We start from the raw sequence: 23173 nt of genomic DNA on the forward strand, positions 1-23173 counted from the left end.
CTTAGTATTTGCTGACAGTGAGGTGATGCATTTTCATTTTACTAGCACTTGGCTACTTCTCTGTGCCAGGCCCAATGCTAGACAAGGTCCCTGCCTTGGGGCACTCCACTGTTGTTGTGGGTAAGGACTAGGGAATGGACACTTAACCACACCAGATGGCAGGAACTCAACCCTAGGGAGAGGCCACAGGGCCAGCCTTCCGCCCTAAGGGGGTACATTTGGAGATGAGTTTGTAAGACTGCTCCTATTGGCTTCAATTACAGGGGTCCTGAGAAGCTTCCCAAGGGCCTAGCTTTCTTCTTTTTATAAAAAAAACCAATTTTAACCGCAATCAGTGGTGAGAAATTAAATGGATTCTTTGGACAAGTAGATCGAGCTAGTTAAAATAGCCATCTGCCAGGACCAAGGAATGAGCAATCTGTTGGTACTTTCTGGCTGAAATTTGGCATCTGCTGAGCACTGTACACCATTTGCCCCTCCGGAAGTGCCTTTTGCACTCCTGACCTGCATGTGTCCTGCGGGTTAAAAAAACTTACAGTGCAAATGGAAGAGTAGAAATTGTAATTTAAAAAAAAAAAAAAAAAGGCAAAAATCCTTTCATTTGTCTTAGCATTTTAGCAACCTAAGCAAACTGCACCTTCCAAGGACGACGAGCGCCCTGCACGGGGACCGAGGGCGGGAGCCAGGCGAGCGCGCCGCTTGCAACCGGGACCCCGAGGCCGCCCCTGCGCCCGCGCCCACTTCGCTCTGCCCGCAGCCCTCGCAGAAGGAGGCGGCTGTCCCGGCCCCGCTTCCTGCACCCACTCGGGACTAAAAAAGAACGCGCATAACTTTTTTTGGTCCCTCTTCTAGCAGAACGCAGGCGTAACGAGCTCGCTGAAGTAACCGCTCCGGGGGCGGTGCCGGGACGCGAGCTTCCGGAGCCCCGCAAGCCGTGCGGCCCCCACCCCGGCGCCCGCGTCGGAACGCGACCGGGGAGGCAGCGCGGGGCGGGGGCGGGGCGCAGACGGAGGCGGGGCGGTGGCGGCGGCCGGGGCGGGGCGCAGGCGGCGCGTGCGCAGAGCACTTCCTTGTTTGTCCCCGTGACTGTAGCGGGAGCGCCGCCTGCCCGCCGCCCGCCCGCGGGAGTGTGCGCTCAGTCAGTGGCTGTGCTCGCCGCCGCCTGTCAGAGCGTCTCGGGAGGCAGCGCCGGCCGACCCGAGCCCCCGCGTGGCGCCGCGCCCCCTCCCCCGCCGCCGGCATGAACACAGGGAGGCGGGTCCCCGAGAACCCTCTGCCTCGCGCGCCGCTCGGAGTTTGAAGGGCCCCGCGCCGAGCGCTGCCGCCGCCGCCCGCTCCGCCCGCTCTTTCTCCTGCCGCCGCCGGGGACGGGAGTCGCGCCAGGCCGGGCGCCGGGTGGCAGGCTGCGAGGGGCGTTCATGAGCCGCCGGGCGGCCCGCGGCCCCGGGAGCCTGCGCCGTGACTCACTCCCCGCCCCCGCTTGTGTCTCGCCCCCCCGGCAGGATGCCGGACCAGATCTCCGTCTCCGAGTTCATCACCGAGACCACCGAGGACTACAACTCGCCCACCACGTCCAGCTTCACCACGCGTCTGCACAACTGCAGGAACACCGTCACGCTGCTGGAGGAGGTAGGTCGGGGCCGGCGCGCCCCACCGGGGACCCCGGCCAGTCCGCCGGGACGCCTCGATGACCCCCGCTCGCAGCCGGTGCCTCGCAGTTGAATTGTCTGGATTTCTGAGCGGGGAGGAAAGGGGTATCGGGGTCTGGGGCAGCCACACCCCCTCCGGGATTACCCCCTTCCCACTCCCGGGTGAAGAGGGGACTTAATATGGGCAGCCCCTTGCCCCATTTGCCGGGGCGCTGATTCCCCGGGGGTTGGAGGTTGGGAGAGGATGGAGCGAGCTCCTGACACCCCTAGGAAAAAGAAGAGAGAAGTCCTCTTCCTGTCTTAGACCCTTCGTGGGTGCAATACAGCCTGCCAGGCTCTTTCCACATCCTTCTGACCCAGTCATAACCCGCGAAGTAAGTGATGTCAAGCCCCAGAGGGCAGAGGGAGGCGAAGCAACGTGGCCAAGGTCACCAGCAAGGAATTGGGAGATGGTCAGTGAATGCCCCTCTCCGTATCCCGGCTGTGCCAGGCAGGCTTAGCTGCAGAGGCCAGGGCCCTCGAATAAAACCCCAAAGGGATGAGAGGAGACTCTGGCTGGGATTGCTTCCACCCTAGGATTCCTCCCCATCCAGTCTCCAGTGCCTGAATCCTGGGTGGAAAGAGAGATCTGTGCAGACAGGTCTCCACCCAGCTCCCTGCACCGGAGGGTTTGGTTCTGCCTAGGCTGCTGCGCCAGCAGGACTTGCCCGCAGGGCACTCATAAGCTGTGAAGGGAGACCCGAGGCTGCCGGAAGAGCTGGCCGGATTGGGAGAAAGGGGGGCCTGAGACTGCAGAAGAACAGCATGCCTTATCTAGACCCTCCAGAGAGGCATCGTGGGTGTCCTGGGCAGGACCAAGGGCAGAGCAATTTCCTTTACAATTTAAGTGAATTTAGTGATAGGACCGGGTGGGTAGGTAAGGAGGAACCCGCGAGCCCAAGAGTTGCAAAGCCTCTGAGCCTCAGTAAAAATAGGACATTTGCCTTGGAACTCAGCACCATCTGTAAGTGCCATAAAGCACCACTCCCCTCCAAACAAGCCAAGACTATTTCAACTGAAAAAGACAGCACTGGGGGAACTTAGGAAGGCAGATCATTTTCCTGGGGTGGATTATCTTATGGTTGGTTTATTTGAGGTTTGGGGACCTCTTTCTGATACAAACTCACCCCAGCCAGCTCTCTGTAATATTGAGAAGCTTGGGCTTCTGTGGGAAACTGCTCTTGGTCCAAGCTTTGCTACTCACTCTTCAGGCCAGGTTATATGCAGAATTGGTACTCTGAAGCCTAAGGTCCTAAATTTTAGGAGAGGGAGAAATTTCTTTTCATGCTGGGTCCTGTCTTGTCCTCCTGGTGCAGTGAATTAGTCTGAACCTTTTATACCAGTTGAGGAAGCTTTTAGGATTCTCTATGGAGTTAATGTTGGGTGATTGAACTGAATTTTGAAATTCATTTGGAGAAATACCAGCTAAGATTGTTGGAAAGCCAGAAGTAAATAGACTGGCGGGGGGCGGGGGGGTTCTTTGTTACCTGTCATTCTGTTGCGTTAGCCTGACGTTCAGTGTCTGGGAATACTTGGAGTCGCCAGGCATTCAACCTCATGATGTGTCTGTCCTTCACTTAATAGTGAGAAATTGGAACATGCTGATACAGGAGCATTTTGCATCCTTTTTGTGTACTAATTGTGTATGCCTCCTGAAGGATGTGACATTGATTAGACTGAGTGGTTATTTTCCTTCTAGATAAGTTCTTCAGTGCCTGCTAATAGAGCTGTCAGTTATTTTAACTTTCCCTTTCTGCACATTGAGATAGTGTTACTGTGTTCTGTTTGTGTGGGGTGTGGTAAGGGTAAGTAGCTGAAAATGCTGTTTGTGGGGGTATATATATTTCACAGCCACAGGAGAGGATAGGGTTAATGTTAATTAGATGCAGCTGCTCTAAATCTTAGTTTGAGGTAACTAAATTTAAGTGTGAATGCAACAGATACATTTTTTTTTTTTTAAATAAGGTATACTGTTTTGCAGGGTGAGGTCGAAAAATAGATCCAATCATAATACAAATGTGGTCATCCATGAATTTGAGGAGAAATTAGAATCAGGCTAGAAGTTCAAAAGTGTCATGTTAGAGTATGTTGATAATACTCATGCTCTCAAAAACATTACAGTAAGTGTTACAGTCAGAATGACACAATCATTTTGTAATTGTTTTTCTGAACTTCAGTACAGCACTGGTCAAGGATTCATTGCCCTAATCTGCATCTTTAACTCTTGACTCACAGGACATGAAGTTGGACTCATGAATAATGGCTTTTTGCATAAAGTGAAATACACCTGTTAGTTTCTTATTGATAGGTAACCACCAAGTTGAATTTTTATTTTTTTTATTTGAATTTTTATTTACCCCCAAGTTTGCATATATGGAAGGGGCACATTGTTAGAAATATCATAAGTGGATCAGAATTCAGTTCTTTAAAAAATACGAGGCTTAAGGTTATTGCCGTCAAGTAAGAAAAAGTTTTGGGGCAAACCACAAAATCTTGTTGGCATATGCTTCACAAGTGAGATACTTGGAAACTTTAAGAATGCTGTTTGTGTTACTTTGTGGTTATTCTTAGGAATAGTAGGACTTTTGGGTACTTTTTTGGTGATGTGGAAACTCGGGAATGGAAATTCATTTGCGCAGCTTGGAATTCTTTTTAAAAAATCATTTTCTAGTTCCAGTTATTAAATGCCTTCCTGTTTATTTACAGATTTTTTTTTTTCCTCTTTGGTTTCCTAATTAACCTGTAGTTGTCCCAACTAAAAGACTGTAGCTCTCTAAGCTTAGAACCCTAAATTAACCCACACTCCCCCTTTTGGTGTGTCCTGTTGGCGGACTGCTTTGCAGATGTTGGTGCTTTTATTTAAATCTCTCTGTGAAGATCACTGGAGGAAATGGGTCAGAAATGTATAGTAAAAAGAGGCTAAGAGTTTGCTTCTGGGCTTCACCTTTGGGGGCAGAGGGTGCCACAGGATGTGGGGTTATGGTTAGGCTGGCGCACACAAGTGGCTGCTTATTGGGAAGCAGGAATGGATTAGCTGCCTGGGTTTCATCCTGAGGTCTGAGTGTTTTCCAAGCAAAAAGCCGGTATTTTGCTTATTCAGCAGTGTGCCATTTTACTCGTGACTATTTGGAAATTATGAGTAGATGACTAGGAGACTAGGAGAAGACAGAGTTTTGCTGAGAAAGGAGGGGAAGCAGGCATTCCAGGACCACTGTGCTGGGAGACAATAGGAGAGACTTTCCACTTAAAGGCTTAGACTGGTCGATACTTAGTGTTTGGTGGAAGTTGACGTGATAAATGAAGGTCTGCTTGGTTATTTTATATTGGGTTAGCACTTTAACTTTTGTGATGATGGAGGGGGCATATCCTGCCCATTTACTGAACGACTGCTCTGTGCCATGCCTGTTGTAGGCATGTGGCACGCATGATCACAATTAAGCCTCATGTGACCTTTATGGAGGAGGGACAGTTGTTATCTCCATTTTACAGAGAAGAAAATCAAGGCCTAGAGAGATGAAGCGATTTATCCCCAAAGTCCCATGGCAGTGGAATACGGAAATCCTTAAACAATTAGAACATAAAATAGATGTTCCAAATGTTCACAAAGATGTATTTCAGTGGCTTTGTAGAGAATGTAAGAGGTTCTCTTTCCATTGTACCTTCTAATTTTGATCTCATGAAATAGAGGTGCCTAAGTTCCTACATGGCTCAGTTTTTCTTCATGTTTCCATTCCAGGGAGTTCTTAATAGTAGTACTTAAATACATTCCTTGTTTTTTTTTTTTGGTTTTTTTTTTTCCTGTGTTTTCAAAGACTTTGATATGGCTTTTCAGATTCAGGTGTGGGAACTTTTTGGGCATAATCTAGGAATAACATTCACTCGAAGCATTTTGGGGGAGCACCTGCTGGGTACAAGTCATTTTGCTAAGTGTAGCTGAGGTATTGAAGTTGTTGTCTAGATTGTGTTATGGATGAAGTAATGGTGCTTGAGAAAGAGGTAAATAGGGCTGTCATTCTTAACAAGGTAGGAAGGGGCAGTTTGCAGGTGGGGAAAATGATATTAGGACATGCCCCCAATAATGCAAGGTGAATCACTCAAATTACCATCCAATCAGTATACAAACTGTCCAGTGCCCAGCAGTGTGTTATTACCTGGGGATAATAAGATGATCAACTCTGCTATTAATAAGTACTCCATCTAAGAGTTTTCTGAAGGGAGCTGACAATGAAGTGTGGGTCTTGCATGAGAAATTCACTTGTGTTAACATAAACACATGACATGCTTAGTCCTTCCTGAGGCCATAGAAATGTTTGAAGAATGAAGAAATGGATGAAGGTGTGGAATGCAGGTCCATGATCCAGTCCTCTTCCATAGCTATATACCAGTTATTAGTGATCCTACTATGTGCAAACCCCATGCATACTATTATTTAATGTTTACCTGGGCCCTACTACTATGTTTGACCCATCTTCCCGCAGTTGAATCTTTTGCCCAAGGGCACACACATAGTAAGTAGTAGATTTGGGCATGGATCCCGTTTCCGAAAAACCCCTGTGCATACTAGTTAGACTACATCTGTATGTTTCTTCACCCTCCAAGTAACTTTTAATTTTTACTCATGTTCATTTGGACTTCATCTTCTGTGCTGATGACAGGAGGTCATTAATCTATGATAAATGCTTTTAGGTTCTCCACTGTTATCTGTGGAATCTCACACATAGGGCCTCTGTGGCCAGGGCTTGAAGTCTGATCTCATTCATCGGCTCCGAGTGTTCTGGAATGCAGTTGCAGTACTTCTCTTAAATTTTGAAAGCCGATAAACTAAGCAGCAAGTGCTAGTTAGGTAGCCACTGCTAAAGTTGGTTATGGTCTCAAAGTAAATCTCAGGCAGAGTTTAGATACAATCAGGGTTAGTTCTGTGCATTGTTTGAGGTCAAAATAAGATGCTTTCTTTGTCACTAACCTTTTGAAGATAAAACAGCAAAAGGTGAATAAGTCTTCCCTTGATGCTGCTGTCTTACGTAGAATTCAGGCTCTGTGGTCCAACCTTTGATCTAGTTCGAAGGTACTGAGGATGAGTTTTCTCTGGACATAAGCAGCAAAGGTCAGTGAATGAGGAATATATTTATTTGCCTGCAGAAGCAGTGAGAAAAGGAAATTTCCTTTATGTACCAGAACTCATGTTTTTTCTAAAATAGGGCTCAAACTGTTAGCCAGATATTCCAGGCTAATGCTGTTTGCCTTTAATATACATACTTAGGATTTAAAAAACATTTTCCATGTGTGCCATCTAATAAAACGCCTTTGTGGTAGCGTCCTTATTCTTTCACATGTGAATAAATTAAGGCCCAGAGAGGTAAATTACTTGATCAGTGTAATGCAGGATCTCTGGATCTAAAATTCTTTGTTTCCTCTGTATGTCACCATCTTTTGTGCTTCCTGTCTGCTAGTTTTTTGTTCTATTTTGTTTTTTGTCTTTCAGGGCCCATAAAAATGACATGTACTGAATTTTCTTATCCCTACTTGATTTCTAGTGCCAGCGATAAAAGAGTTTAGGGTAGAGAAGAAAAAGGGAAAGACAAAGACCACTCCTTTTCTCTGTTCTTCAAAGACCTCTTGTTGGATTGCCCCGAAATTTCAGCTATTTGTAGTGAGATGGTGCTGCCAGCAGTCGTCCCTGGGCTCAGCAGAAGTGAAAAAGGCCCAGTGGCTCCCAGCTCCCCCCGGCATACTTAGTTTGGGACTGTTGACTAGCCTGTCCTTGACTGCGAGCTGCCCACAGCCCTGGCCAAAGAACCACTGCTCTTGGTTGAGGTTGCTGGAGGACTCTGGCTGCCTGCCTCTGGCTTCCTGGTCGTCCATAGCCCTGCCTTTGTGCTGGGTGTTGGGAATCTCTAATAACTGAAGGCAGATGGAACCTGGAGAAAGTCTAAGCTGATGCTTCCCAGCCAAGGAGCCTTGATCTCTGACGGGCCCATGGAGGTGGTGATGGGAGTCTAATAATCACGTGCAGTATTTCAGAAAAATTAATAGATGCCTTAATAACATGGTTCAGCATATCCCTCATGCCAGCTCTCTTTGGTTTTGGTCAAACTGTATCAGCTCAGTGGTGTAGCAGGGATTATCTTCTGCTGATCAGAGGCTTGGATTGCGTGTTAGAGATTCCTGCAGTTGGGAAGCCAGATATGATCTCACTCCTGTGATTGGTTTCCTAGAAGAATCTTCGAGTTTTGTATCCCCATGGGAGAAAACTCAGAAGGAATGAGGACTCACATAGACCTAATTTTGTCCTGTTATGGAGACTGAAGCCTAAGACGGGAAGGAAATTGGGCAGAGATCTGATTCAGGTCTCTCCGCTTCCAGCGCAGGCTCTTCGCACCGTGCTCTCAAAAAGGGGTGTGGAGGCTGTTTGTACACCGCTGCGGGTTCTCTCTAAAACTTGCTTCCAGGCCAGAGGAGGGGAACGTAAACCTGATTTTCGGAACTTGGTTTTGCTAGCCAGTCTGCTGGTGTAATTTTGGTCTCACAAGGTATGCTGTGGGGCCACAGCAGCCTCCGCTGATGCTAAGTTAAGAGGCTTTTGTCCGAAGCCTTGTGGGTTTTAGATGTTCAAACACTGCCCAGACTTTTGCCTTTATATCTGTGAGTCAAGGGAGCCTCCAGAGAGGTGGTTTCCATTTATGTAACCTAGTCGTTTAGGGGCTAGAGCCAGACATTGGCCTGAGCCATTCCCACATGTAGTGGTTAAACATGAGTAAGTGATGGGCTCAAGACCACTTTGCCATCTGAGCCTCAGTTTCCTCAGGGTTAAAGGAGACACAGGCGAGGCACTCATCACATGACTTCGTCGCTGGTGAAATGTGGCCTGATGAATGTCAAGGTCTGACCAGTCAGGATTAGTCAGCCTTCCTTTTGTGAGGTGGGGAGGAAGGAAGTGAGAGGTATTCCTTGGTAGGGAGATGGGCAGAGTTCTCTCCATTGTGAACCAGTGGCAACACTTAGGTTCTTTTACCTGGGTTCCCTTACCTGGGTTCATTGTAGCCCTCTTGTCTTGGAATCTGTGTCAGGCAAGTTACTGAACTTTACTGTGTGTCAGTTCCCTCATGGGGATCGAGCCTCTCCCTTAGGATAGTGCCTATTCTATGGTAAGGGCTCTAGAAATAATTGTTCTTATTATCTTCGTGTTGTTGCTGTTCATTACTGTTGGATTAGACCCTCGAATGTGTAGCTGAGAGGACAAGACACTTGGTCGACTCATTTCAGGACTGTGGGTGATGAAGAGGTCAGATGAGGGAGGCAGCTGTGTGCCTTCGAGGAACTGGATGGTGGAAGTGTAGATGAGACTGGAGGGAGGGCTAGGGCAACAGTAACACTTGCACCAATCGGGGTCACGTGACAGTCAAAGCCAGTTTCATCTGAAGGAGACCGACCCCTCAGTTTACTATAGGCAGCTCTTGGTGGGTGAGGTCAGGGAACCACTGACCCAGACTAGCCTGAGGGTTGGCCCAGTTGGGCTCTGCTGGTGTGGCCTAACTCTCTGGGCTTCCTTTGTGCCGGCAGATTCTTTCTGTTTCCTCCCTCCCCCCACTTTCTCTCCACTGGTGCATCAAAGTCAGGACAGTGCTGCCCCATTTGATTTTTGCTGGGGCTGTGGGGTAAGGGGCCACTTTTTCTGTTATGTAATAAATGCAGGTATTTGATTCTAGTCATTTGTGGAGAGCTGTGGGGGGAAGCGTTTATGCCTTGCCTCTGACTGGGACAGAGCGTGGCAGCTACGTTGTATGCTTTACTGATTACAGCCTGAAGCTCTGAGGCCACAAGGAATTCTATTTTGGTTTGGAGGCAGGCGCCTGAAAGTGAAAAGGACTTATCCTTGGATTTACATTTCATTGTGTCTCCTAGCTTCTTTTTAGTGTCAGGAAGATGAGTTTTAATTATTTGTGAGGCAGGGGTTCGGTCAGATCTGGAAGCACTTGACCCCACTCGGTCATAACAGAGTTTGAGAGTTCACAGTAGGTTCTTCCAGCCCGGAGCCCATTCTGAGCAGCCCGTGTGGTGCTGTTTGTGGTCACTTACGTAAGAACTGAATTTTAATGCTGAGGCTATGGTGTAATTCTCCCCAGAGAACTGCAATATATGTCCCTTTGATGAGACAGCACCCGATTCAGCCACCTAGAAGTTAGAAAAATAAAACCAGAACATCATGCATAATGACTGCATTTTGGTACCAACTGCTAAAGAAAGCAGAGTTGGCTACGTCAAGCTGGATCACCCCTTTCACGGCCACCCGTGCCCTGGATGGAGACTAGAAGCTCTTCCAAGCCCTGTACTACTAATACCGCTTGGATACCTTGTATTTCTGTAGCATTATGCTCAGGGGCGAGAGCCAAGATGGCCATGTCCCCAGTGCTCAGCCTAGCACCTGACCTGATGACTGTGTGATAAAATAAATTTGACAGAACTGAAAAAGGCCTTTAGAGACTGTGTGGTTCATCTCCTCTTTTCTAGGGATGATGAGGTTAGGCTCTTCCATTGTAAGTAACAAATTCTACCACCCCTCCCCCTGCCCCCAACTAAACAAAATACAGCTAGTTTAAGCACAGTAAGGACTTGCCTTAAAGACTCACGGGGCTGTTTCCTGGAGCATGAGGGGGCAAGAGTGGTTAGGACACGTGGAGATTTTCTTCTGGGCAGATGGCAGAGGATGCCAGCCCAGGCCCTGCCTGCCCCCTCACTCCACTACCCCGCACTGAGTCTCTGAAGCTGATTGACACAGCTGGAAGGATGGGACTGGTCCAGCTTGGGTCAGGATACGACCACTAGTCCAGTCATTTTTGGCTAAGTTTCTGGGGTTACCTGATGGGTGGGTCTAAGCCCTTACCTTCATCAAGGACTGGGTGTGATAGCGATCCTCAGAGAAGAGTCAGGAGGGTAGGGAAGCTCCTTCTTTGTACACCCAGATCATGCAGCAAAACTGGGACTTGGATCTGGATCTTCTAGCCCCACTGTCTTCGTCCTTGGCGTGAGAGGGAAATGGAGACCACAGCACTTCACAGGGTTATCAAGAGAACCAGCTACATGCCTAGCATCCAGTGAAACCAGGAAGATGTGTACTTCTCTGCCCTTCCCCCTGGAAATCTCACCTCCTCTTGACCCTTCTGCAGTGTATTCATTTGGGACATTTTGAAGGGCTGTGGCCAGAGCACTGTGCTGCCTAGTTGTAGCTTTCCTGATGTGGTCAGGAAAGACCAACATTCCACACAGGGTGTGGGTAGAGAAGAAACACGCCGTTGCCGTTTAAATCCACAGTGATGACATGGTGCTCAAAAATAATCCTCCATAGATACCCAGGATGGATGGAAGACTGCAGAGCAGCTAGGCTCTGCTTGGGAAAGTTTCTGTTAAGTAACAGGACTGCCTACAGGTCCGACGAGGACGGACCGCTTTCCTTCAGCCATTAAGTGGCTTCTTCACTGACCAGTTACACACAAAATAAAATACAAGCATCTTCATTGTTTTGAAACGTGGGAGTCTTCCTTTATGTTTCATTAATCATTTTTTTATGAAGTCCATTTCCTTTGCTTTGTAATGTTTATTCATGTTAATAGCACTTACATAAAATTAGATACTCCTTATTTCCACAAAGTGCAAATCAAAATAAGCATTCACTGCTGGCCCAGCAGCTGCTGCTGCTTTAATAATGGTAATATTTTTCATAGCAATGCAAGCAAACGCACTGCCTCACAGTAAATAAAATAGTGCCAAGTCAAAATAATGCCATCATCGTCCCAAGGCATCCTCATTTTGTGTTTAAGAGTTTTTACAATTTCAGAATCGGCCAGTGCTACAATGAAGCACTTTTCCCTATGCTTGGTTCTGTGATGGATAGTTGACATACGTCATCTCCCTCGATCCTTCCAGCAGCTCTGTGGGGATGGGTGCTGTTTCCCCATTTTACAGAGGACAAGCTAGGCTTAGAAAGGATTCAGCCCAATCCAGGCTCTTTCTTCCTTCAACTTGTTCTCAAGCAAAAATACTTTATATTATGAATGGAATGCTAATGAGATAGAACAGTCAGGAAAAAGGCTTCAGCTGAAGCATGAGATATTTAGGTTAGAGTTGAGTAAGAAATTCCTGACAGGATAAAATACCAACTGGATGACCATGGAAACAGCACATTTCCCTCTGATTTTAGGATAATTTTGTTGTTGATTAGCTAATGAACTAAATTACGTACTTATATTCATACATGTCTTCACTTTAGTAGTTTGTAAGTACCGAGGAGCCAAGGATCCCCCTCTCTTTTTACCTAGTTGGCACTCAAAAATTTGACAAAAATAAGATTGTAGTAAAGCTATTTGATTTGTAATTGTTGAGGCAGATCTGGTAAAGGTTTTCCAAATATTGCTATCCATCTCTGTACTTTAGTTATGTGGCTACTGATTACGTAGAGCAACTGGAAAAACCCTCCATTACCAAATTTCCTGAAGGTTGTGCCACAGATTTATGACAGACCTGGATGCTGAGCGAGATTCTTGGTTTGTCCTTTTGGTGTCTGTAACCTGCAGGCTTTCGTGGAGTGAGCGCGTTCAGTAACAGTGACTGCTCTCACTGTTTGAGTTCCCAGCTCTGTAGTGGGTGCCTTAACATATGTTATTTCTCACCTTCCCAGTCCCCAGGTAGCACATGATGGAGCCAGGAATCAGGCTCAAGTCTGTAGGGTTCCATGGCCCACACCTTCCCTCCACCATGCTGCAGCCCCACTTTGTGGTGATTTAGCTGCAAAATGCAAGGGAATGGCAGTGAGTCAGGTTAGCGTTTACTTTCTTAGTGGAAACAAACGCACATATCCACACACAAACAAGACTCGCTTCTGCCAGTGGAAAAGGAAAGCATTTCCCCCTCATTTGTTTCCTTTGAGTGGGAGGCATTTACATTTAGATAATTTATAGCCCTAATCGGGGGCAGCCAATTCATGATGTGGTATCAGAGGGATAAATGAGAGAATTGGTGTTTTCAGAAAGACTTGACCTCTCTGATTTTTCTTTGAGTGGCAAGTAGTGAATTATATGATTTAACGAGCAACTGTGCTCTGTGTTTACTCTCCAGCATTTCTGTACTCTGTTAACCGTTTTCCAAGTACTTTCTTATGTGTTGTCTCATTTCATGCACACAGCACTGTTGGGCAACAGAGACACCTTTTCCTCATTTGTGAGACGAGAAAACAGAGGCTCAGAGTTAAAGTGGTTTGTCGGTGGTCACAAGACTGAAAAAGTATGCCGAGGTCGCACTCTGTTACCAGCCTCCTGTTTCTGAAAGAGACGTGCTTGCATGGTGGGAGATGTTTTCCAAATAATTTTTAACTGAAAGAATACCTTTTGAATTAAAAAAAAAAACATAGATTTTTTTTTACTCTTTGCATTATTAGATTCCTCTCTGGATGCACACACACATATAACTTTTGTGGTCCTTTCCCCCGCCCCCTCCCAGTAGCTCAGTCCTTCAAGTGGATTTTTGTTTTGTTTTATTTTTATTTTTATTTTTTTTTTACTTTTACACCTATGCAAAAGCAGGAAGGCTGGTGTGAACCTCTGCATAGCTGTCGCCCAGCTTCACTGTGATCTGCTTTTGGTCAGTGTTTTCATCTATACCTTCACCCCGGATTTTTTAAATCAATCCTAGATACTGTTTTATTTCATTCATAAGTATCCTAAAAGATAAGGACTTGGGGAGGAGCAGGGAAGAACCACATTACCATTATTACATCTGCAGAAAAGATAATTTTCTCAAGATCATTGCATATTCACTGTTGAAAATGATTTTTTTTCCCCTTTAAATAGTTTGGTCAAATCAGGATCCAAATGAAATCATACGAAATTGGCTGGTGCATATTGAACATTTCTTTTAATCTGTGGGTATCCTTTCTTTTTCCCCTCTTGCAGTGTTTTATTGAAGAACTGAGTTGTTTGTCCTCTAGAGTTTCCCGGAGTCGGGATAATGGTGATTGCATCTTTCTGGTGTCATTTAGAATGTGCTGCAGTCTATTCTTGACATACTTTTGTTCTTTCCTCATAGCTTTTTCATAGTAAAGAATAAAAGGAGTGCATTCCCCTTGTAGAAAACTAGGAGAAAGCATAAAAAAGGAGATTTGAAAGTCCATAATCCCACCATCTAGAGATAGCCGCTTCCATCCCTTCAACTGCTTCTTCCAGTTAACTGTGTCCGGCTTATTTTCATTTAACACATCATGAGCTTTTGCCTGTATCATTAAAAAGTCTTCAGTAACATTTTATAAGGCATTTCACTGTACTAAGGGATTTTCCTCCTTCCCTCAAGTTGCCTCCACTGAGGAGTTTATGTGTTTTAAAAAGTTGACCCAGCAGTTGCCCCAAGAGAGGACCCGCTGTTGAAGAGAAAGCAGTAGATATTTGCACGATAGAGCCCTAGAAGTAGAATTACCAGGTCAAAAGCCAGGTCTGTTTGTAGATTTCTGAAGCACTTGTCAGGTAGCCACAACCCCCTGCGGAAGGTGGTCTGTGTCATGTTGCACCCCTAACCCTGTACCGTCTGTGAAGAGCTTTTCTCCACACATGGACATCTGGACAGCTTTGAGTGAGGCCACAACCTGAGTGTTTCTCTGAAGGAGAACAGTAGGCTTTAAGTGTGCTCTTGCCCTCATTTATGTGTCATGTGCTAATGTCATCGTGAGTCGAGGAAGAGAATTGGCGAAGGTGGGTGTTCTCAAACTGTCTGCCTAGCAGAGTGGACAACTGAGAGCCATCGTCATCTCAGTGTCATGGGGAAGTGGGCAGCTCCGCCTTACCGGCCTGTCAGCCCCTTCCTGCTATCTTCTTGGCCCTGTATGGCTTTTCTGCCGAAATTCCCGCTAACCAGGGAAATACATATGTCAGTTTCAGAAACATGGAAATAGCATTTACTGCGGAAAGCGGGCATGCACGGAAGACCTCATGGAGTCGAGCTCCTGACCAGGCTCTTCCTAGCCACAGAGAGCTCCTCTCCTTTCTCCCTGGCTGCTTCCATACTTTTACTTCCCTTTATTAACTCCAGGGACCTTTTCTCCAGCAGAGAAACTTTTTTGGGTTAGCAGGTATCTTTTGCAGACCCAAGTACTGCCATATCATTCGTGCATGGTTGTGAGTTAGTTGGATTGTTTTCTACCTAACAGTTGGTTGAGAAGTAGGGAGGGGGAATGTTTAGGAGAGGGTGTTCTTCCAGAAGTGAGGTCAGCCTGCGGGGGCTCTGGGGTCTGGGCATTGGGAGCAGCCTGAGGGAAGGAGGCTCTGGAGGAGAAGTTGTCAAAAGCAACTTTAACTTGCCTTTTCCGAGAGATGGCACATAAATTTTTAGAAGCCAGGTTGTATTTCACGTTTCTCTTTGAGGTGGCCCTTGACTAGGGAGCCTCATCATGTTGTCATGTGACTTTGGTACAAGATAGGTTTGTAAGGAGGTTTTCCTGGGCTAACCTGGAAACTCAGTCACGACTGTTTTTCTGGGGTTGTGCTTTTCCAGTTCCAGAGGTTTCAGGGAGGCTCATTCTCAAGTCTGAAATTGCTTCTGAGCGTGTCAGGTCTCCACTTCCCTGGCAAGTCCAAGAAGCGGCTTTCAGGATTATTTTTCTTAGGGGGATTTCAGCATAGAGTGGACTAATTTAAGTCAGGGTCTGCTCTGGTAGAATGTACTGGGTTCCCTGCTAAGTACTTGATATGTGATATCTTACAAACTCCTCAGAGCACTGGGACAGTAAACAGTATTACCCTCACTTTTTCAGATGAGAAACTTGAGCCGAGAGAGAGACTTGACGTGGGTGTACAGTCAGTGGGGAAGCTGGAGTTTGTGTTTCTGAGGCCTAGGGTCTTTCCATGATTGGTACCATCCCTGCCCATTTGGTACCCTTCTTTCTCCTCCTGCCCCTTTAAGACTTCTTGCTTCCTCTTAGGATATTCTCCCCCAAGATATTCTCCTCACCCCACCGTGATTGCCCTGACTGAGGGCAATTAGCACATTCTAAACACATAAACTCCTCAGTGGAGGCTGTGTCTTCCTTACGAAAGTCTGCTTTTAGGTAACTGCCCTGGAAGAGAATGTCACTGATGATTCACTGAAAACATTAATGTGACAAGGCAGAGTAACAGCTCCCTCCCCCCAAAGCTTTATGTACTTCTAACAGTATGTGATGCCCTGACCCAGCAGAATGGTGGGCTTACAGGCATTGTGGGGAGGCGACTGGGAGGGAGTTTTAGGTGTTGAGCATGAACATCCCCTCGCACCTTACAGTGTGTCTGGCTGCCTCCCCATATGTCAGTCCAGTGAGCCGTTAGAAACAGTGTCAAGTTAAAGACACTGCATAATTTAATCTTTAATCTCAGCCTTAGGAGGTAGATTCGCAGGTCCCTGCTCTACAGATGGTGGAAACAGAGACTCGAAGAGGAGCCAAGTTCTTGACTGCTCTGCTTGCACTACTTCCCTAGGATCTCACACTGCTGCTTGGTCAGGTCCCCTTCTGGTGCTAGACACTGGGCACTTCGCCCAGGCTTGTTCTCGCAAGCATGAGTAATGGTCGGGAGCCTGACATTGTGACACTTGAATCATAAATCCATTTTGGGGAGGAGGGTGGCCTTCCGGTGCCCTGTGCCTACCCAAGCATGCTGTGGGTGGTGGGCGTGCTTTCCTCTAGAGCTGTCAGTTGAGAGCTTAGTGTTGATTTCACTTCCTGCCGTAGACACCATGTCACTAAATCACTTGACTTAGTGACTTAGCTTGATCTGTTAGCAACCCCCACCACCATGTGGCATTACTAAATTATACTAAATACTGTTTTTTTTAAAAACCCCAGAAGTAAAACAAAAACAAAAACAAAACCTACCCCATAACAGTCCCTTCCAAAAAAACCAAACCTGGTATATTACGTAAAGCCTTCTGGAAAGTTTCAGCATCCATTGTGGCGATTGAGCAGTGTTAAGCATTCAGGAGCCATTTTAATACTATAGTAGCCACAATTTATTTAGCTTCTCTTTGGAGCCCAGTACTGTGCTAAGTTCTGTAGGTAAATATTTCTTTTTTTTTCCTTTTTCCTTTTTCCTTTTTTTTTTTTTTGTAGGTAAATATTTCTAACCCTTAAAACAGCTTTTCATAAGTTTCTCCATTTTATGGGGAGAGAAGTGATACTGAGATAAGATATGTAAATGCCCCAACCCCAGCTATGGTATGTGGGAGAGCTCATTTTCAAACCAGGCCTGCTGCACCCACAGCCTGTTCAAAGGAACATGGACCTGGAATTGGAAACATTTTAAAATTCATTGTTTAAGGATATATATGCATTTAATGCATTGAGTAGAAGAGTATGAATACCAAAAATAGCAGTTGTCAAAAATTATTTTCTGCTTGTGCCCTTTCCCCTGGAAACATAGTATGAAAGGAGAGAGAGAGATTTGCTCCACACCCAACATAAATTGTTACCCAGGGTGAGTTAATTTGTGTTTATTTCTGCAATGGTAGAAGTCTCTTCCTGAGGGCCTAACCTCACCTGACTGTCTTGTAGGTTAAGTTGCTACATGGCTTTTCATTTCCTGGAATGTTCCCCCTTTGCCTTGCAGCCACTCATTTTTTCTCAGGACTATGTGATGATTGGAAAACAGTCCGTTGTTTGGGGTCACTCCCATCTCTAGCCTTTCCTTCGTATAGAGTCCACTGGGCTGAGGTGCTGGTTCCAAGCCTGTGGAATTACTGCTGAGGACAGGACTTTGTTTTATTCATTCGTGCGTTTCCAAAGCCTGGGAATCAATAGAATGAACCCCACTCGAATGAATGCACACCTGCCTACGTTGGTGAAGATTTAGGGTGAGGTAAACCTGGCTCTGTGTGTAGAGGAATTGAAGATGAGGAGAGTCAGGGAGAAGTATTGCCTGTAGGACTGACCTGGAGAAGAGCTGGGAGGAACTTCAAGACTTGTAGGAGTTCAGGGGAAATCATGTCATCTGGGCGTTTTAGAGCCAGAAGTAGCCTTAGAAATCATGGTATTCGATCACCTCATTTTTCCAGTCACTAAGATTTCTTGTCAGCCTTGATATTATAGCCATTGCCCACTGTAGGGTGCAGAACCAGACAGGTCTCTTTAAATTTGTGCTTTTATTGATTTAAACACTTGCTGATCATTGTGTTGCTTTTTGTTTAAAGCAATTGATTTTGTTTTCTGTTTGAACCTGGAGAAGGTTTTGTCAGGAAGGAAAAACAATTTTTAAAATTCTAGAAATGCATCAAATACAATGCTCTTTACCAGTGGGAGAGAATTACCCCATGCTGAGCCTTGCAATAGCCTCGCTTCCCAGGTCTCTTCCTCCCCTCTCCCCACTTCCCATTCTTGGTTGTTGTCTCCTCTGGCCCCCTTGCTCTACTCAAGATCACATGAAAATTTGCTGGCTCTAAAAACTTGCTCTCCACAAAGACCTACATTATCTGTCTATATCTTCTCCACAACACAGTCCTTTAACAGCTGAACAGATTCCCAGCATCTTTTGTGTGTACAGCACCTTACAGTTCACAAAGAATTTCTGTGCATGTTATCTTACTTTGTGGGGTACCAGTGAAGAAACAGTAGCTCAGAGAAGGTAACTTGATTAAAAGCTCACAGAGGGTGAGTACTGATTAAATAATGGCTCCTAGTGAGGTGACTAGCGCTTCTGGCTTTTTCCTTGACAAAGACCATATTTTCCCTTTAAAAGCCTCCCTGATGAAAAGTTACTCTATCTGTATTTGTTAAGCTTACCTAGAACTCCTTGAACTTGTGATTTCATTTCCCACTCTGCCCTCCGGTGGAAGAATCAGAGGCCCTTAGAACTCAGCTGTTTTGTCCCCTGCCCCCACCCGGGGAGTTTGTTTGTCAGGCCAGCAGCCCCAGTTCAGGACCAGGCACCCCACAGTAGGAGCCCAGCAACAGCTGTCCCGGGGGAGATTGTCAAGGAGGTCTGTGGTCTGTTGGAGCTGTGGGTTGGAACTGTTCCACACAGGTGGGCATGACCGACTAGAGTCGCGGGGGGTCATGCAGAGTGTTTGCTGGGTGGGCTGTGGGAGTCATTGGGATAACATTCTTGGAGGAGGGTCCCCCTTCTTATTTGCTGAACGCACATCTATTGCTACTGCTGGGTGCTCTTTCTTGGACCTTTCCTGTATGCAGAGTACTTTAATTGAGCAGTTCATTTTTATGAAGTGCTTGCTGTGTCACATACTCTTCTAAGTTAACCGCATTTCCTTGTTTAAACCTCACAGCCACCATAGGAGGTAGGTACGGTTCCATGTCTAGCACTGCCACTTACTAACTGCCATTTTGGGCAAGTTACTTGACATCTCTGTGCCTGAGGCGCCTGTCGCCAGCATCACTTGTGAATGGGTGCATTCTTCTCAGCTGTAATGTTTATACTGTCCTTTTGCATGGGGCTCTTGTGAGGAGTGGGAAGATGCAAGTGAAGGATCATGAGCTCCGTCATGGCCTGATCCCCCAGTGCCACAGCGCGTGACCCAGGACAAGCCACTTCGCCCCTCTGGCCCTGTTTCTCCAGGGGCCAAGTACGTATTGCAGGGATGGTTGGGAGTCTGGACAGAGATCTGGCCTCTGGGCACCGTATGCACTGCATTTTGGCACATGATACTTGCTCAGTGTAAATGGTAGCTGTAAACTCAGGCCACTCCATGGGGAAGCCCTCCTGACAGTTTTATGTGTACATTAGATTATAGGTTCATGGAGGTCCTGTTAGTCAGGCTGGCCACTATACTAATTTAGGACAGAATGTTTTGGCGGAAGGGGAGTTTTCAGGTTGGGAGCAGAGGAAAGGTAAAAGGTTATTATGAAAAAAACAGTTAATACAAGAAAAGAGATGTTACAGAAGCTCGAGAAGTTGTAGGTAGGGTTCGGCCAGCCTTTAGTACTTTAATTTTCATGGGATGGAAGGAAACTTTCCACCTACCAGCTCTATACACAGCCAGCTTTTATCTCCCCTCCACTTTTTTTTTTTTTTTAAGTAATCTGTGCACCCACTGTGGGGCTTGAACTCAAAACCTAGAGATCAGAAGTCATATGCTCTACCAACTGAGCCAGCAGGGCACCCCCAGCTTTTATTTCCTGATAGGACTCTAGTTCTGTTTTAGTTTAAGCTGCTAAAAATACTTCAGACCAGGTAGCTTACAAACTACAGAAATTCGTTTCTCTTCGTTCTGGAGGCTGGAAGTCCAAGGTCAGGGTGGTTGGTCTCTTGTGTGGGCCCTCTTCTGGCTTTGTTTTAGTCTCACATGGTGGAAGGGACAGGGAGTTTCTATGAGGTCCCTTTTATGTGGCACTAATCCCATTCATGAGGGCTCCAACATCATTTCATAATTATGTCCCAAAGACCTCACCTCCTCTAACACCACCACACTGGGAAGTTAGGGTTTCAACATACGACTTTGGGGCAGGAGGGGCGGGGTAAGGGTGGGGTGCAAACTTTTAGTCCATTGCAGTAACATTTGGGGGAGGGTTCTGTTAATTTTCATAGACATGTTAGGATTTAATTATGTGGGGAGGACTAGATGCTTAATTAGCATTCAGGATTTATAATAGAATTTATCTTTGAAGTGTATTCATTTTTGTTACATGGTACAGACTTATTTCTGAATAAGTGCCATGTTGCATTATCACTGAGGGGCATCAGAGACAAGGGGTTAGTGGTATAGGAAATGAACCCAGCTCCTAGTTATTATAGGAGTTATACCAATTGGTATTTCTTTTTTATTTATTTATTTAATTTTATCTGCAGGGCTTGAACTCACAACCCTGAGGTGAAGACCTAAGCTGATGCTGAACTGACTGAGCCCCCAGGCACCACCCCTTCACTGATATTTGCATAATCTATTGGCAGCATGCACCATTCATTTGGAGTTAATATGATCATTGTAATAATTAGATGCCAGATCAAACTTTAAAAATGTTATTTAGCTTGGGAGACACATGAACATCTTGTAAAATACATTGGAATCCATTTTGTCCTTTTACTGGCCGGTGCCATTATTTCCTGTTGACTGGCCAGGCCTTTCCTGATTTGTTGATAGAAGTTTTGGAGTGAGTTGGACTGCTGAGCTATTTGTCATTCCTCCCATTATAAAGGTTCTCCAGGTTTGGTCTTGGGGACTGTGGTGGTCTTGGAACCTTTTCAGAGACTCTGTGGGGTCAAAACTATTTTTTAACCATACTGAAGGCATTATTTCTTCCCCTTTTTCACTTTTATTCTGTCAGAAATGTATAGTAGAATTTTCTGGAGGCCAGGTGATGGGTGACAGTGTCATCTTCTGACAGCTATTGAAATTTGTGGTTTTGAGTTTGGACTATTTTCTGTTTTAATTTTTACTGCAGCCAATATCAATAGATAGAACCTACTTTACAAGAGTAACCAAACATCTTAGGGATCTTTTAAATTTTTTAGGAATGTAAACGGATCCTAAGACCCTAAAGTTTGAGAATCATTTCTCTATGGGGCAGAGGCCACCGCATGGTTCACCGGCCAGCCAGTGAAGGAGCCTCGCATGAACCAGGTGTCTGCCCTGGTCTCAGGTGCCCTCCCTGGGCCTAGAGCATTAAGGCTCTTTCTCCTGGCAGGGGACACTGGGCCTGGCAATCTCCCTGACTTACATGTCCTGTGTAGACCACCAGGCCTGTTTTCTTTCCTTTATACCAGGGGGCTTTTTTTTTTTTTTTCTGTAGAGGAAGTCCTTTCAGCTTGTCTTCCTTGAGGCACAGTATCTCTTGTGATACACGTAATTTCGGTGAACACATAAAGAATTTGGAGACAGAGGACGAGGGCACAGTGGAGTGGTGCAGTTGTATCCCTTCTGGCAGCGGTTCTGCAAGGCTTGTTTTCAGAACGAAAACAAACGAGCAGTTGTGGCGTTAGCGACTTTCTTCAGAAATTCAGTGATACATCCATGAGATGAAATGTTGGACATTGCAGTTTTTCTGGTGATTTCCATCACAGAACGTCAGAATTCTTCCATTGTGTGACTCTGTCGTGGTCTGCGTGGTAGAACTTCAAAGGCACCAACTGCTCTTCCAGACTCTTCCCTTTTTTTCCTCCTTCCTCTCAGTGGTTGGCTGTGAGATCATCCCTTCCCCCTATTTTTTTCTGGTGTGAAATTCTTCCTTCTTCTGACACATTAGAGGTGTAGACCACAGAACAGTGCTAAGTGTCAGCCTCCATCTGATAAGAAGAAAGAATGGTTCGGGATCTCTACAAAAAGCCCCTTTGTCTGCAACAGCTTATGATACTTCTTGGTAAAGCCTTAGATACTCAGTCCTGTGTCCTAGGTAACCGTCGAGGCACCCAACACCTCCATATTTGTTGCTAATTCCTAGGCCCGTCTTTGTCTAGGCAATAACTAGATTAAAATCTACAGAATCACCACGTCTTGCCAATTTTTTGTTTATACTAGCTTACTCAGTGCCCCCCCCCTTTTTTAAAGATTTATTTGAGAGACAGAGAGTGCGTGCATGTGAGGGGGTAGAGGCAGAGGGAGAGGGAATCTTAAGCAGGCTCCACGAGGAGCTCAAAGCCTGACTTAGGCCTTAATCCTCTGAGCCCAAGATCACCACCTGAGCCAAAACCAAGAGTTGGTCGCTTAACTTACTTGCCACCCAGACACCCCACTCAGTGCCTTTTTAAAGACTGTGTGTGGCTTGTTAAGTATTTGTTGAAGGAATAGATCAGTCATTCACTGGCCTCTTTCTCCATTTGGGATCAGCCTGAGACCACAGGACCCCCCTCAAAGTGAGGTATTTATTCAGCAGCTGGGGCTTCAGAGAAAGAGACTGCTGGTACCAGGACTCCACCTCCCTGCTCTTGTTCCAAGCATTTCTGCTCTGGCCCCAAACTCGCATGCTTCACTCAGCCAAAGAAGGGCCCTGCAGGTGGTGAGCTCACCCTTATTGGAAAAGGCAGTTCAGTGATGTATGTTGTTAATCTGATGCACCCCATGGAGCTCTGATCTTTTTACCCTGGGAAATTACTGGTAAATTCCTCCCAGTTACACTTAGAATACCTCTCAGCGTATATTTCTTCCATCTAGTTATTGTACAAGTGTATTTTAGTGCTCTGTTTACATGTGTTGTGTGCCCTGAGCTCCGGTCTGGTTGGTGTACCTTTGTTTTGGGTTAGTTCTAAGCGGTTGGAGCAGGTTGCCCATCCAGTGGGTATCTTTGTTTCTATTCACCTGAGTTCCTCACTGCAGGGTCTCCCAGCCCAGCATGGGTCATACAAACAAATGGACCACAACCCAGATCCAGAATGAATGAATATACATGTGTGTTGCCTGAGAGCATTGGCCTGCATCCAGCTTTTTCTTATTAGCACATTAATGTTAGGAAGTTGACCTGATTGGGCACCTCAGGGAGACGGTGACCCCAAAGAGAAGAGCTGGGACGTAACGAGAGGTTTGTGTAGTGGCATTTG

The 23173-nt window shown here is 46.1% G+C and overlaps 1 protein-coding gene across 5 annotated transcripts in view; it reads left to right on the forward strand.

The window, feature by feature from the left end:
- Window positions 1–23173, forward strand: part of ASAP1 (ArfGAP with SH3 domain, ankyrin repeat and PH domain 1) — a 348495-nt gene that overhangs the window by 74465 nt on the left and 250857 nt on the right. For 4 of the 5 annotated variants that reach the window (XM_032873522.1, XM_032873524.1, XM_032873526.1 and 1 more), the window contains exon 3: window positions 1503–1629. In XM_032873522.1, coding sequence (XP_032729413.1) covers window positions 1503–1629 — 127 coding nt within the window. Of the gene's footprint in view, window positions 1–1456; window positions 1630–23173 lie in introns of those variants that run through there. The other variant, XM_032873527.1, reaches the window with a different exon arrangement.

The sequence above is a fragment of the Lontra canadensis genome, unplaced genomic scaffold (genome assembly GCF_010015895.1).
Source record: "Lontra canadensis isolate GAN:19392208 unplaced genomic scaffold, GSC_riverotter_1.0 scaffold49, whole genome shotgun sequence".
NCBI lineage: Eukaryota > Metazoa > Chordata > Mammalia > Carnivora > Mustelidae > Lontra > Lontra canadensis.